The 14496-nt window shown below is 33.4% G+C and overlaps 1 protein-coding gene across 6 annotated transcripts in view; it reads left to right on the forward strand.

Annotated features, from left to right (window-relative positions):
* The window catches only part of LOC131029002 (beta-galactosidase 17), a 247707-nt gene extending 235755 nt beyond the window's left edge, over positions 1-11952 (forward strand). For all 6 annotated transcript variants that reach the window (XM_057959378.2, XM_057959376.2, XM_057959377.2 and 3 more), the window contains one exon: positions 11614-11952. In XM_057959378.2, the coding sequence (XP_057815361.1) occupies positions 11614-11703 (90 nt within the window). In that variant the 3' untranslated portion in view covers positions 11704-11952. The remainder of the gene's footprint in view (positions 1-11613) is intronic.
* Positions 11953-14496: the final 2544 nt, after the last annotated feature.

Below are 14496 nucleotides of genomic sequence, written 5' to 3' on the forward strand. Positions count from 1 at the left end.
CCTTGGGCCTGATAAGCGCTACGGGCATCCTATGGTAGCTAATCCTCTCAATCTCCTTAGGAATTAAATATGGGAATTGACTTATTGATAATAAGTGACTTTAAACGAATTTGGCTAATTACACTATAAATAAATTATTCATACTCAAAATAAATTGTTGAAATCCACTGTTTATATGTCTCTTTAGATTGCGGAGTTGGGGACATTACACAGAGGAATGAAATAAAAGTCATTTGAGCTTTCGGGGGCGCTCCCCTTGACCCCGTTGAATAATTTGGGGGGAAATTGCGCCAATAAAAGGGGGGAAAATTTAACCTTCGAGTTTGATTAAGCTCCTTCTAACAACAGCAGATGAGGATGTTGATGTCACTAAGGCTAAGGCTGAGGCTAAGTCTGAGCCTGACACACAGGCAAATATCATGGTTGCAGAATGTTCCAGGACCTATCTTAGGCACACACGTAGGACGGTTGTAGGGTCGAGTGATCAATGTTCACTGATATTGGCTCCTCTGAGCCTTAGACTTCTAGGCTCTAGCTTTTATGTTGATCTTGATATATGTTTTGAACTTTTGATGACATGGATTTCATATTCCATGAATTTTGTAGACATTTGACACTATCTATATTTCTAATGTGTTATTTAGTTTAGCTTATTTCCTTCAACGCAAGCCTAAAATTTGCAATTATACTTATGTGATCAATGTAAACTTGTGTATGGGCTTCTATTTGATGAGATTATTGTGTCTTTAATGTTTATTTATTAAAAAACACATGAAAGAAGTTTAAATTCGTTAAAAAACTTTGAATTTATTGGGTTTTTCAATTCGTCGAGTGTTGGCCGAGTCTGGGCATCGAGTCCAAGTCCAAGTCAAAAATCAGCTTGCCGAGTCCGAGTCTTGTAACTATGCTTTAGATAGACGAATTCCTTATGGAACTACTTTCTACTTAACCAAAGATAGTTCACAATGCCATAGACTTAGTGAATGATTTGATTTGTTCTTTACACAAAGGGACTTATGCTTAACTGGAACTAGAACATGAATACTAAACTAATTCAAAGTTCAAATAATAGACAAAAAGATGAAGGGTTAGGGAAATCTAATCTAAACCTAAGGAAAATGAAGATAATGGATAATGCTTAGATAGATAAATTCTTTAAATCAAGCTTTCTTTGCCATGATGACAACAACTATACAAAATTGATGCGATCTCTAAAGGTGATGAAACATTTTCATATTGTCAACATCCATTGAAATACCCAATGTTGACACAATCAAATGATCAGTCATAATCGAACTAAGATCAAAATGAGGTTCAGGCTAACCTTACACTACAATTTGCAATCAACAAATTGTAAATGGTATGAACGAAGGAATTCATCACATATCTCCACATTTCTCCATAAAAATCAATGAAATTCAACTAAAATTTCATTAGTAGAAACCATGCAAAATGTTGAAACAACACATAGAGCTCTACCACATCTTCAATGAAAATTATGTATTTATTGCGACATAGTCTTGGCTACAATTTCTTATCTCCTCCTACTACTTCTAACTTCTACTATTCTATCTATTAACCTTTACAAATGAAAAGGCCAATCCTTTTATAGACTTCCAATTACAAAATGAAGGGCCCAGATTGATTCTAAATCAATGACCAAGATAATTCAATGAAACCCTACGTGGAGTTAGTTATAACCACCACCTCCTTACATTTAATATCCTCCAACAAGAAAATTACAAATATTTGAATGTGTGCCCTTTTAGAGAAAGGATCAATGAGAAAAATGAGTTGTAATATCTCATTAAATATAATTTCACATGCTAACTTGTTGATGAATCAGGTTCAATGAATTCGGACATGCTAACTTGTCATTATTTGATTGGTTGAGATGAGTAAGTGCCACCTCATCTTATACATCTTGCAAAGTTTCTTCTCCTTGCATTTCTAGCAATATATTTTGATACTCAACATCATCATCTCCATTGGATGAGTTTCTAACTTTGATTCTATCTTGTCTTTAGGCTTCATCTCTTTCGCACTTCATCTTCATCTTTGGAATCCTTCATGATGTCCTGATATCTTGGATGTCCTTGACCTCCAATCGTTTTCCTCAACATTGTGATGTCTTTCATCCTATTCCATCATTGTAGAGCAATCCTTGGAAAGCTCCATCTTTGTCATCCTCTTGAATATCTTGATCTTTCCTCGCATTGTTGATTCCTTTTCCATCCGCTTCCTTGCATCATACCTAAAAAAGAAAGGGAAATTACCTTGGATTAAAGTCACAGATAAACAAGTTTATTAATTCCAAATTTTGGAATTTCTAAGGTGAAAGTGAAAGTTCATATTCTTGAATTCCTAATTCTTTTCAAGAAGAATCCTTTAAAGGAAATTAATGACAATCATCCTACAAGGAAAATTATGAAACAAAGCAATCTTAAATTCATGAGGTAGTAAAATCCGTCACATCCTTGTAGAAATATGGCAATAACACCTTCTGCACAAGATTTTCCACAAAACTGAACCTTAAAAACTTTTAATTTGTCCTCCGACAGTTTTGGATTGGCACCTTAAAACATAGGATTTTCTAGAAATGATGTTCAAGAGTTGGAAATTGCTTGAGTTAAGGGAGAATTTTTATCAAGTCTGCATGTAATTTCACAAGCTTTACTCCAGAATTGCCCTCTTTTAGGCTTCAATAACGAATACTTCCTTTAATCGCTTCCACCTTATCTTTGCTTTGCAATGAGATTTGCCCTAATCTGCCTTCTCTCTGCTATGAATTTGCTTCTTTTCTACTTCTGATTTGCCTTTAATTCACTTGGAAATGGTTTGGAATTGAATTGAAAATAATTCTCATTGGATTCCTCTTTTGTATGCACCTTAAACACCTTAGCAAGGGTTGGCTATGAAGAGTTTAATTTCTATTTTTTATATTACAACTTTGCTTGATTCAAGTCGGCCCTCATTACTCTTGTTTCATCTAAATTCACACGTTTTGGAGAGAATTTGTGTGTTTTCTTCTATCAGGTCAGCTTCTTTCCACGTGGATTTTCTTTGCATTCTTAAATAAGGTCAGCCTCTTTGCGGATGATTTCATCTTGCTTTGAAGATTTATAAATATAATGTTGAGTGCTCACCTTCTTCCAAGCAAATTTTGACTTGTGCTAATAATTGTTAGCAAATTCTACCTTGCTTAAGGATTTTCTAGCAAATTTTCTCCTTCTACAAGGATTTTAAGGTGGAAATTTGACTTGTCTATGGATTACAAGGCGAGATTTTGACCTAAATAAGGACTCTTCGGCACAATTTTCATGTATTCTTGGACTGTTGGGTATGATTTCCATGTATTCCTAGACTGTTGGGCGTGATTTCCATGTATCCTTGGGCTGTTGAGCGCAAATGAGGGTTGTGCAAGGACTGTCTAGTGCATTTAAGGGGTAGACAAGAACATCTTAGCGCTAATTAGACTTTGAGAGGGATTTTTCCTAGAGGATTTGAGAGTGGAGGCGGACTATGAAGTGGAATTCCAAGGGAATCAGGGACTTGTGAACAAAAATCCATGGATGGACAAGCACTAGAGGGCACAAATTCATGAGAGACAAGGACTTTTACATTTTCTCATTTTTTTTCCTCAAGTTTTTCATGATTTTCCCATTGTTACTCTTTCACTTTTCCACAATTTTCCCTTGGATTTTCTTTGATTTTCCCTCACCGTTGAGTCGGAACTTGACTTACACATGGATTGCCTTGCACATTCATTTCACACATCTCATCATGAAATTGACCTCTTCTAAGGTGGAAATTTGATACTAGCATAAATTTCTAGGCGAGATCTTAATATATCAATGGATTTACAAGTGGAAAACCATGGTTGACAAGGATTATTAAATGTGATTACATTATCCAAGGATTCTTAAACAAGGCTTCTTGTTGAGCATGGATTTTAATGTGGGATTTTCATCATTTTATCCTTCTAATCCACACTTTCATTTCTTCTTTCATTTTGTTCAAGGGAATCAAATTCACCACATTATTCCTAAATACTTTCCTTGACAACATTTTTTGATAATTTTGCGCTCAATTGCAAATCTTGAAGATCTCATTCATGGACTTTGAATGAATTTTTAACTTGATCATACCCCTCCAAGGATAAAACTTTCCACTCTAAGTTGTATCAAGGATTGATCAAAGTTCTCTTCTGGATTGACAAGACATTACTACCTTCCTGAATAGCTAGGAGACTAAAACTACTGCCAAGCTGAGAAAAACTAAGCCAAAGTGACTAACCTAGCAAGCAAAAAGGAGGGATCCCCATTTGCAATGGGACGTAAGTGTTTACAACACAGCACTAGTACCAATTCAAAAAAATGTTTCTGAAAATTTCAAAGATAAAGACCCATTCTGCACCCAGAACCTTTGGATAATTCCTTCCAACCTATCAACCGATTAGGAAATGTATTCAAAAGGGAAGAAAATCACAAATTGAATTAAGGTACTTTGTCTTTGATTACAAGTGTGTGCAAAATGTGTTCATTCCATCTTAAAAGACCATTGTGTAATGTCCCCATTCGGGATTCGCCTTGATTTAGTCCTGAAACAACAATTCTAACTTAAAGTGAGAATTGTAATACATTTATAAATATAATTTCATTAATTCTGAAAACATTTTACCATAATATTTAACTCATAATGCTAAGAATAGTTTTGGAAGATGGAACTTAGCTTGATAGATTTCTTTGATTTGACAATGGATTTTTGTTGATCATAAATCTCCCATAAAACTGATTACTATCTCCTTACAATCTGCTATAGAATTTATAAGAGTCTCCTCATAAGTTTGTCATAGAAGTCTTCACTGTCTCTTCACATAATCTGTTCATACAATCCTTCATGAATCTGCAAAAATCTTTGTACACTCCTTTTCATTGGATCTGCAGTTCCGATCCCCTTTATTAATGCATTATTGTTCTTAATGAATGGTTCACTGCCTTTCATTATATAATTGCTCTGTATTAATTATTACTGTTATTAATTACAACATTTTCTATTAATCACTGCACTTAATATATGTGCATGGGCCCTTATTATGTTCGTAATTGCTATCTTCTTTTTATGAGATGTCCCTCCAATGCTGTCTGGATTAGTCTCTTAAAATCATGCATCTATGACATAAAAGTTTGTGGCTTAACAGATTGCTTTTCTGTCTCTCTGTGGTTAGCCCCCCAATTCTTCACACTACATCATTCCTTTTATATTCCCATCCCGAAATGAAGCAATGCATCTCTTTGAATAGACATGACCCTTGTTATGAAATGATTACTAACTTCATTAATGTTAGTCAATGCCTTTATTAACAATAACATTTCCACTTTTTCATAACTTAATTACTACGCTGTTTATTTATAAACCAGAGCGCTACATATTATACTCCGATCTCTTTATATAAAGTGGGCGCTTGATAATATTATTCCCTAATACACGCGATAAGCTTTATAGGGAGTCCATCGCCTCTTCTTAATGAATCACATATAGTCCTCCTTTGTTGTTTGACAATCATTTTCTTAATCGCTATTGTTTATTGGTCATTGTTAACACGACTCTTAATTCTTACCGTATACCTTGTCCGTAATCGATATTCTGGAGTCGGCATCTGTGATTGATCTTCACAGATCTTCCTCGGTGATAATATTATTTGGTTTGGTCTCGTAACTGGTTCGTCCTCACTTTGGCTTGTATCGCTTCCAATTCCAAAGCTTCCATGACACATACTTAATTCAAATCTTTTGATATTAATATTTTATATCAACCATCGCTAATGTATCGTGGTATATATATCAACTCTGTAGTCTCAATTGAACAATCAATGATACTAATTGATAGAAACTCGGTGGTTCTTATGGGTGCAGTGGCAATCTCCAAATGTGTTTCCTTCAATAATAATTAGCACCATGAGTTGTGCCTGATAATTATATAACAATGTATCCAAATTTCACAGCGATAAAGTTATATTATTATCACCAAATATCATTGCCTCTCTTTTATATATATATATGCGCAAGCAAGTATTAGAATCGGTGGTACAAAGAACTGATTCCACTTATAGTCGTTATTAGACATCAGGAGCTTTCTTTTAATTGTTTGGCTCTAGAGATTTAACATTGGGATGGGAACATCACACATTGTAACTCCTAGAATCCACTTGACAAGCTACATGAGTAGTCTTTAATTCAAAAACAACCTAGATATTTCTTCATTGCCAGTCAGGCATCCATAGCCCCAACAAGGTTATTGTTGTAATTCCCAAGAACATTGCTCCATTGCTAGCCTAACATCCATAGCCCCGATGGAGATATTTGCAAACTCTCAAAGCCAAATACTTGGATATTTCTTTTCATTTCATTTTTTACTCTTTCTTTTGATACTACTTTTCTTTCATTTTCACTTTTTGCAATTTGACTCATAAACAGTGAAACTCATAATGGGTTTGAGAATGACAATGGCACTAAAGTAAGATTTAAGATTTTTCACTAGTCACGAATTCTTTTAAGAAATTGCAATGACTTAGTGCAATTAATTATGTGTAAAATATATAGTAACCATAAGATTTCAGTATCAAGACACAATAGATGATTCCCTTTCAATTCGAAGACAAATCATAACCAAATGATAAAGCTAGAGAGAACTAACCTTGGATTCTAAAGAACCTCATAGACAATTATCCAAGAAATAAACCGAACATCAAATCAAAATTGTGCCAATGTATGTAAAAACAACACAACGCCTTTCTCGCAAACAAAAGTTCCCACAAAGGAAACCAACTAAAACTAAGCAATGACGACTAACACTAACGCAAACTAAACTTAAGAAGACAAACTAAAACTACTCGAGCCAAATGACCCAAGGTAGACCAACAACTATGCTAAGCAAAACAAACGAAACTAAAACAAATAGAAAGGAAACTTACTCTAAAATTAAAAAAACCAACTAAGCTATGTACAAGATTCCTAGAATGGATAATACTCAAAAGACCTAAATATATACATGACCTCACATGATTTCTTAAAATGTTCAGCAGTAACAAGGCATAAGTCATTGTTCAAAATTTCACAAATTATCCTTAAATTAGAGAAATGACCATTCACTATGCAACTTTCATATTCAATCTAAACTTTATGCAATATCAACAATTGTGGGAGTTCATTTGGTCCATGATTTATCCATACACAAGTTGTTTTTCGTGAACTTCCATAATCAAATTGATAAGAAGTTTTGAGCAAAAGAGTGTTATGCAACAACAAACAGCTCCAAATAGAAAGAACAGTAACAATAGCTCTACACAGCTAAAGGAAAAAAGTTTGTAATATTTTGTAAGCTGAGTTTGAAAGATTTTGTAAATGATTATTATTTGGCTTAAATAGAAAAGTATTTTCTTTGCCTCCAATTGTCTTCTTAGTGTTTCTTTTGTTTTATAGAGTTGTAGCCCCTATTTGTCTGTGAATTTGTTTCACACGAATTCCTTTTGCATATGCATTCTCACTATTTATAGCAGTGACAAAGTCAATTCAGAGAAGAGTACGTAGGAATAGGAAAAGTGTTTGAGAAAATGTATGGCCATTTTGTCTAAACTCAAGCAAAAAAATAGCTTCCAAAACCTCACTCGCAATGGACGGATAACTTTTGTTTTCTTTTCTACAATCATATAATATCAAGATCGCCAAGAGACGGTACTTGAGATCGGTACCGGTACCAGTACGACAAATTTTAAAAAAATAGGAGATGGGGTACTTGGTGATGGAATTTTTTAATATAATTTGATAATATTTTGAAAATATCATAATGTAGAACTTTGAAAACAAGAACAGTGGTAAAGTGTAACAAATTAACATTAATTTTCTAGTTTAAATACACATATGTCAAATGCCATTGTGTCAATAAATCAAAGAATTCAAAACTCACACTACATATTTAATATTAGATTATCATTACATATTAAAATAAAAAAATATTGATAGTTTGATGCTAATACACAAATGAAAAACAAAAATCAGAAATCTATCATCTACTCTATGTTTTGATCATCCATATCAAGGTCCTTAGCTAGAATGCTCTCGAGATACTCATCACTCTCTAACTCAATTTCTTCTGATGGTAATGGAACTGGGGGCAATTAATTAAGGCCATTTGGTTCAACCACTTCATCCCACTTGCAACTTCCATCAGTTGCAATTTGGTCCCATTTTGTTGAAGGACCCTCCATGTACCCAAGATCAACACAAGAGAGAAGACGAAGTGAGCTATGAATGTAGACCAAGTTATCTACTTTATTTGACCCTAATCGGTTCCTCTTTTGTGAATGAATAAAACCATATGTACTCCAATTAGTATTACAAGATAAAGAGATAGCTACTTGTAAGAGCAATCTAATTGTAGGTGATTACAATTCAAGGGTTTCACCTACATAGTTCTACCACCACTTTAAAGTGTCTTTCTTTGCTCACATATCATATAAAGCTTTCATTGCAGTAAAATTATGTTGCCCACATGAAAATTTATTCCATTGACTCCTTATAATTGAGGCATCCTCACCTTGACCATAATTTTTTTTTATTGCAGCCCAAAATCCCTCCATTATCTCTCTATCCTCATGTGGAGCGCTCTTATTGGTCTCTTGTGTATTATGTCATTTAGGATTTAAGGCATAGGCATCACAATGAAGGGGTGTGTTAAGTTTGTTCCATCTTCGATGTAACAATTCTTCTATCAAATGATATAAAGAAACATCTTTTGCATAAGTTATTTTCTTGACTCTTTCACATATGGAATCTATTTCTTCATACTCTTCTCCCAAACAAGGCTTGTCTAAATCTGTAATTTTAACTACCTCACATATAGGCCTAATAAAGTCCACAACAAATCTCACATCAGCCTTAAAACAATCATCAAGGACCAAACTTCTCATCTCAACTACAGTATCTGGTGTAGATTGCCTCTAAGCTACCCATGCATCACTAACAATCATGGAACACAAAGCTCATTTGACTTCACAAAGGCGGTTACAAAGAATAAACTAAGAAGCAAACTGTGTATCAGTTGGTTTGAGAAGTTCCACTTTGGCAAATTTATGATAAATGGCTTGTGTGTGGTGATGGTTATATATGAACCTTTGTATTTTTCTACCCTTTTCTACGAGGTGTGAAATCCACTAGAACTTGCCAATATCTTTGAGTGCATTGTTCAACGAATGCACACAATAGCGTGTCCAAAATATATGCTTGTACTTTTTTTGTATGATCATATTGTCGCTCTACAAACAGGTGTAACATTGGTAACAACTTGGACTACATGTGATGCCCCATCTCCTCAATGCTATCACATGGTTATGAAGGAAATCTTCATTTTTTCTTGCTCTGAACAATTTGTTGCCTTAAAACAATAAGGCTCTTTGCTACATGTCACCATGACATTATGTAGTGGACACATTCTAACATTTGTCCACTCATCCATCACAATACTACATCCTTCTATAAACCACACTTTTTATTGGTGCAATTTGTTGCTCTAATCAAAATTTTTCTTTATCGATTAAAGTTGTGCCAAGCTTTTCAGGTCCAGGTGGTTTATACCCACTTGATCCATTATTGATAGCTTGGACCATCTCTCCATAGAAAGGTGAGCAAGCATCATTAAACGATATTCCATTTGCATAAAAGAAGTGTACAATTGCGGTATCAATTGTTTCTCAATATTACACATCAAATAGTCTTCCAATGGGGTTTAAGCTACTAGTATGCGGTCTCTTGTGAGACTATTGTGTTGTTACATCTCTAGAAGACACATCTACCACTGTCTCTCTATTCTGATTAGGAGTCACAATAGTTGCCCCTATCGTTGAAGCATGAAAGAAGCTCATATCATAAACTTTCTCATCAGTCATTTCTTGATCCCTCCAAGCCTCATATCATTTGGTCTCATTTAGACAATGATCAACACCTTTTCCAGATTTGTGAAGAAAATGAGCCTTCACCCTCATGTAAGCACCTTGTCATGCCATTGGACAAAGTTTACATTTGATCATGGCTATTTCACCTATACCTTTTTGCCTCGAAACATGATCAACATACTTCCACAAAGGTTACAAGCCTTGTTTTCTCCCACCTAACATTCTACATGAAAAAAAAAATTAACAGCAAGTCTAATAAATTTTGCACTGATTGTTTGCATATTAACAACAGGTCTGATAAATTTTGCACTGATTGTTTGCATAGTAGTAGCAGACATGTCAATGGAGGCAAAGAAAATTAAATAAAAATTAAATGGTTTGTCATTGCTAAGTGGCTAACAGGTATAACTAAAAATTTGATGTGGACCAATTAGGATATATTAGTGAGCATTAAAAAAAGATAATTTGCATATCAATATTATACTTGTAGCTTTTATACTACAATTACAAGGCGTGTGTTTTAATTTTTTAACTTTTTAGTACATCATATACTTAGTTTCACATTTTTATTGTTCTATATAAAAGCTTTTATAGCAGACATACCTAGTTTATACTTAGTTTCAGGTTTTATTGTTTTTATCATATACATACTTATAGTTTAAAATTTAGAAAATTAAAAAAAGAGATAAATTAAATAAAAATAAAGAATACCTAAAATAGAAAACTAATTATCGATAATGGATTCAAAGCAAATTGAACCCACAATAAATCCAAAATCCAAAAAATGAAACTAGAAAAATTGAAAAACCCTTAGCTTTGTTGTGCGTTTCAAAAAAAAGGAGATTCATAGTGCATTTCAAAAAAATGGGAATCTATTGTAGGCTTGCAACCAACGTCGGATGCGCTACTAGTGTCAAAGCATTTTTTAGTCGCACATTTTTTCTTTAAGCGTTGTGTTTGTTTGCATTTCTACTTTTTGCATTGTGGGCTTTTTTTTAAACTTGCGTTTTGCACCATCTTTCATCGAAGACATCAAATCCTAAGCACGCTGCAAATCCCCTTGTCTCAAGAGACATATCAAGTATCAAGGTTTGAAGACACGTCTCCTACTAAGCTTGTATGATATATAGTTAGCAAACTATTTGTTGGATAATGAAATTCCTAGATTCAAAGTATGTGATGCTTAATTCCTTTCACAATTGTATTATGTGAAGATTATAGGAAAGTGATATAAGGCTTCTTAGAAAATTAGACTATTTTAGTTGTTAAATGCATGTCATTTAACATTTTCTATTACTAAATTTAATAATGAAGTTGTAAGTATACTCTAGATTGTCTATCTTTGAATTAAAGTAAATTAATTTTCCAATACATTATTACATTTTTTTAATATTTTGTTATTTATAATAATGTATAGGAATAAAAAACTATATGACATTTACATTAAATATAGGCTATAAGAAAATGACAATATGAGGCCTCAAGCTTATCTCAAAAAATACTTTATAAGCATTATTTTATCCATTTTCTTGATGTATATATTATTTTCTTAAAAAAATTCTTAAATATTGCTTATATTTTTATTAATTAAACTATGAAATCAATTGTAATACATGTAATTACAATATATCTATATTGAATTAACCTTTCATATGTTTGTATAGGTCATTCTAGAGCTGGAAAAGCCAAACATGAAGCTTGAAGTGAACCTAGTTGATAGTCACGATTTCACTTGTGGGAATTTCTTGTTATGAAGAGAAAATTATAATAAATATGGTAGAGTGTATTATTTTTTTAATAAAGCATAACAGTTCAAGTTTTCATTCATAGGTCATCATGTAGATCTAGACTAGGCAATTTCCATGATTGTGTGTTTCTTCTTCTTAATTGACTAGTTAGTTGAGTCGTTTAGTTCTTTATTAAATTTTATATTTTAAATTATGTAATCATTTGTAATACTCACACATGTCAAATATCAATACTAAATTAACCTTTCATGTCTTTGTACATCATTCTAAAGCTTGAGAAGACAAACATATAGCTTTAAGTGAATTTGGTTAATAGTTGTGATTTCACTTGTGGACAATAATTATTTTGAAGAACAATTTCAAATAAATATGATGTAGTGTTATTATTTTAATAAAATATAATATGCCAAGTTTTCATTTGCAAGTCATCATGGGGATCTAGACTTGGCATTTTCTATGAATATTTGTTCCTTAATTGAATGGCTAGTTGATACATTAGTTTAGTACAATGCTTATTTTTTTAAATGAGAGTTTAACATGCATATTATCTAAAAATAAAATGTTGGATAAGGGACCTGTTCTCTTTATATTGAATTTCAAGTACAAAAAGTTTAACATGAATTTTAGATTGTAAATAGTTAAACTTTTAAATAAATATTAAAGTCTACTTCAAAATAAGATCATTGGTATAGATATCTTAACTACATCTATTTGAAATGACGAGAGATATTAGTCTTGAGTTATTTTATTTACAATGCTTATTTTTTATTTGAATAGATATTACTTTATTTACTTAAAAAAAATTCACTTTAGTTATAGTTTTTCAATATATGTTGATTGTGTTTTAGTTTTTCTAAACATGTTCACGTGTTAACAATTCACTCTGTGTTGCCAATATAGTTATGTATGTTGACATAATCAGGGCCACTAGAGTAATGCCTCTTAGAATGATAAAACAATAAGCAAAAAATACTATAATAATATAGTGTTAGAATCAGGGATCACTGAGAAGGGGGGTGACTCAGTAATTTGTCGGGATCCAAATCCACAAACTTATTCTTTATCCACTGGTTAGCAATGCATAACAGAAAAGAACATAAACAAGCAATAAATAAACTATAGATCCACACCATCAAAATTTTTACGTGGAAACCCGGAAAGGGAAAAACCACGATGAGGTTGGAACCCACAATATTCATATACTATGGCCAGGAGTACATAAATATTACATAGATGGGGAATGCACTTGCATTCAAGGTCACTGCTCAATTACAATGACCCAGAAGGTTGCAACCTTTAGGGAAGTCTCATTGGCTTACAATTTGATTACAATGAGGAAATGCAATAAAATGAACTCTGAAGTAGCATCTGACAATGCATGAATGAGTTTCAGTTAAGCATTAGATCTTTGACTATCCTTGCTCTACAAATACTCTGTTTTTGTCTATCAGCTACCAAATTATCTGTGAACCAAATGCGCACGTGAAACTATGCTCAATCACACCAAAACTAATCACCACAGTTGTATTACATCGAAAACTAATCGTCAAATTGATCTTATATATCTGGTCTCAACAAAAATAATCTCCTTCAAGTTGGCTTCAAGAAGTGTAACGTGTAACTTCAAGTTGGCTTCAATCTTTAACAAAACACAGCACTGAATCAAAAGAGTATAATCACACGCTTCCTAAGGATCTTCCCATTCACCGAGATCACAAAATCAATCACCAAAATCACCGCAATCATCAGAAATCTTACCGGACCAAAACATTATTGAGATAGCCTTGAATTACCGGTTAACTCCTGCTTTCGGAAAAGAGAAATCACGATCACTGAATCAAATCTCCGAGAAGAGTTGCCATCAATGACAACCCTAGACCAATAAGCAACTACCAGAAGTCACTGGATGAGTGTCAATTGCCAACAATCTCCCCCTTTGGCATTGATGGCAACACTCGTGAAAAATGGCCAAGTGTTGAAACCTGTACACTAGATCAAGAATAAAGAATTCTAAGGCTCCCCCTTAGATCAACAATCCAAAAATCTACATCACCAAACTATACACTCCTTACACAATCAACTTGTACATTTTTCACCTTATCTCTCCCCCTTTGACAGCAATGCCAAAGATAGGATGTGCAACAAAATATTTCGTACATATATACACACCGGATGATCCAATCTATACATACTTAAGTACATCTGCATATGCAAGCTTAAGGGACCCAAAATAGGTGTCCCATCTTGCTCACAATTTCTGCAAAATTGAAACAAAACCATTCAAAATATTAGCATGAAATTTTATTGCCGCAATCTTAGTTGGAGTCTCCTGAGACATATTTTGAATACAGTCCATCTTATGGTACACTAAGGTGTCTAACCGGGGACCAATTAGGTTCTGGAGTTCACCTGTCTGCCTAACCATTTTCTCCTTCTCCTTCTCAAAATTCCTAATCTGCTCCATAATAGTCAAAATTTGGCCTTCAATATTGCCGGTTAAGTTAGTCGTAGGGTCATAAGCTTGAGAAATCCAAGCTAACTGACCTCTGCAATTATCTATTTGCTTGTCTATTTCAGTGGAAAAATTTGTCAACACTAGACAAGACTTATAAATCTTATTGCCTTCCATTAAGGCCTCATCAATTAGTTTTAATTCTTTATCAAGTTGGGCCTTATCAATGCTAATCATTTGCAAAAAAAAAATTATTTTGGCATCTTTGAATTTCTCCATAGCCTGCCTAGCTGATGCCTTGGTCAAAGAATCAAAGTGAGAGGATATGTGATCTATTAGGTGTTGAA

Source organism: Cryptomeria japonica, chromosome 1 (genome assembly GCF_030272615.1).
Source record: "Cryptomeria japonica chromosome 1, Sugi_1.0, whole genome shotgun sequence".
Classification (NCBI taxonomy): Eukaryota; Viridiplantae; Streptophyta; class Pinopsida; order Cupressales; family Cupressaceae; genus Cryptomeria; species Cryptomeria japonica.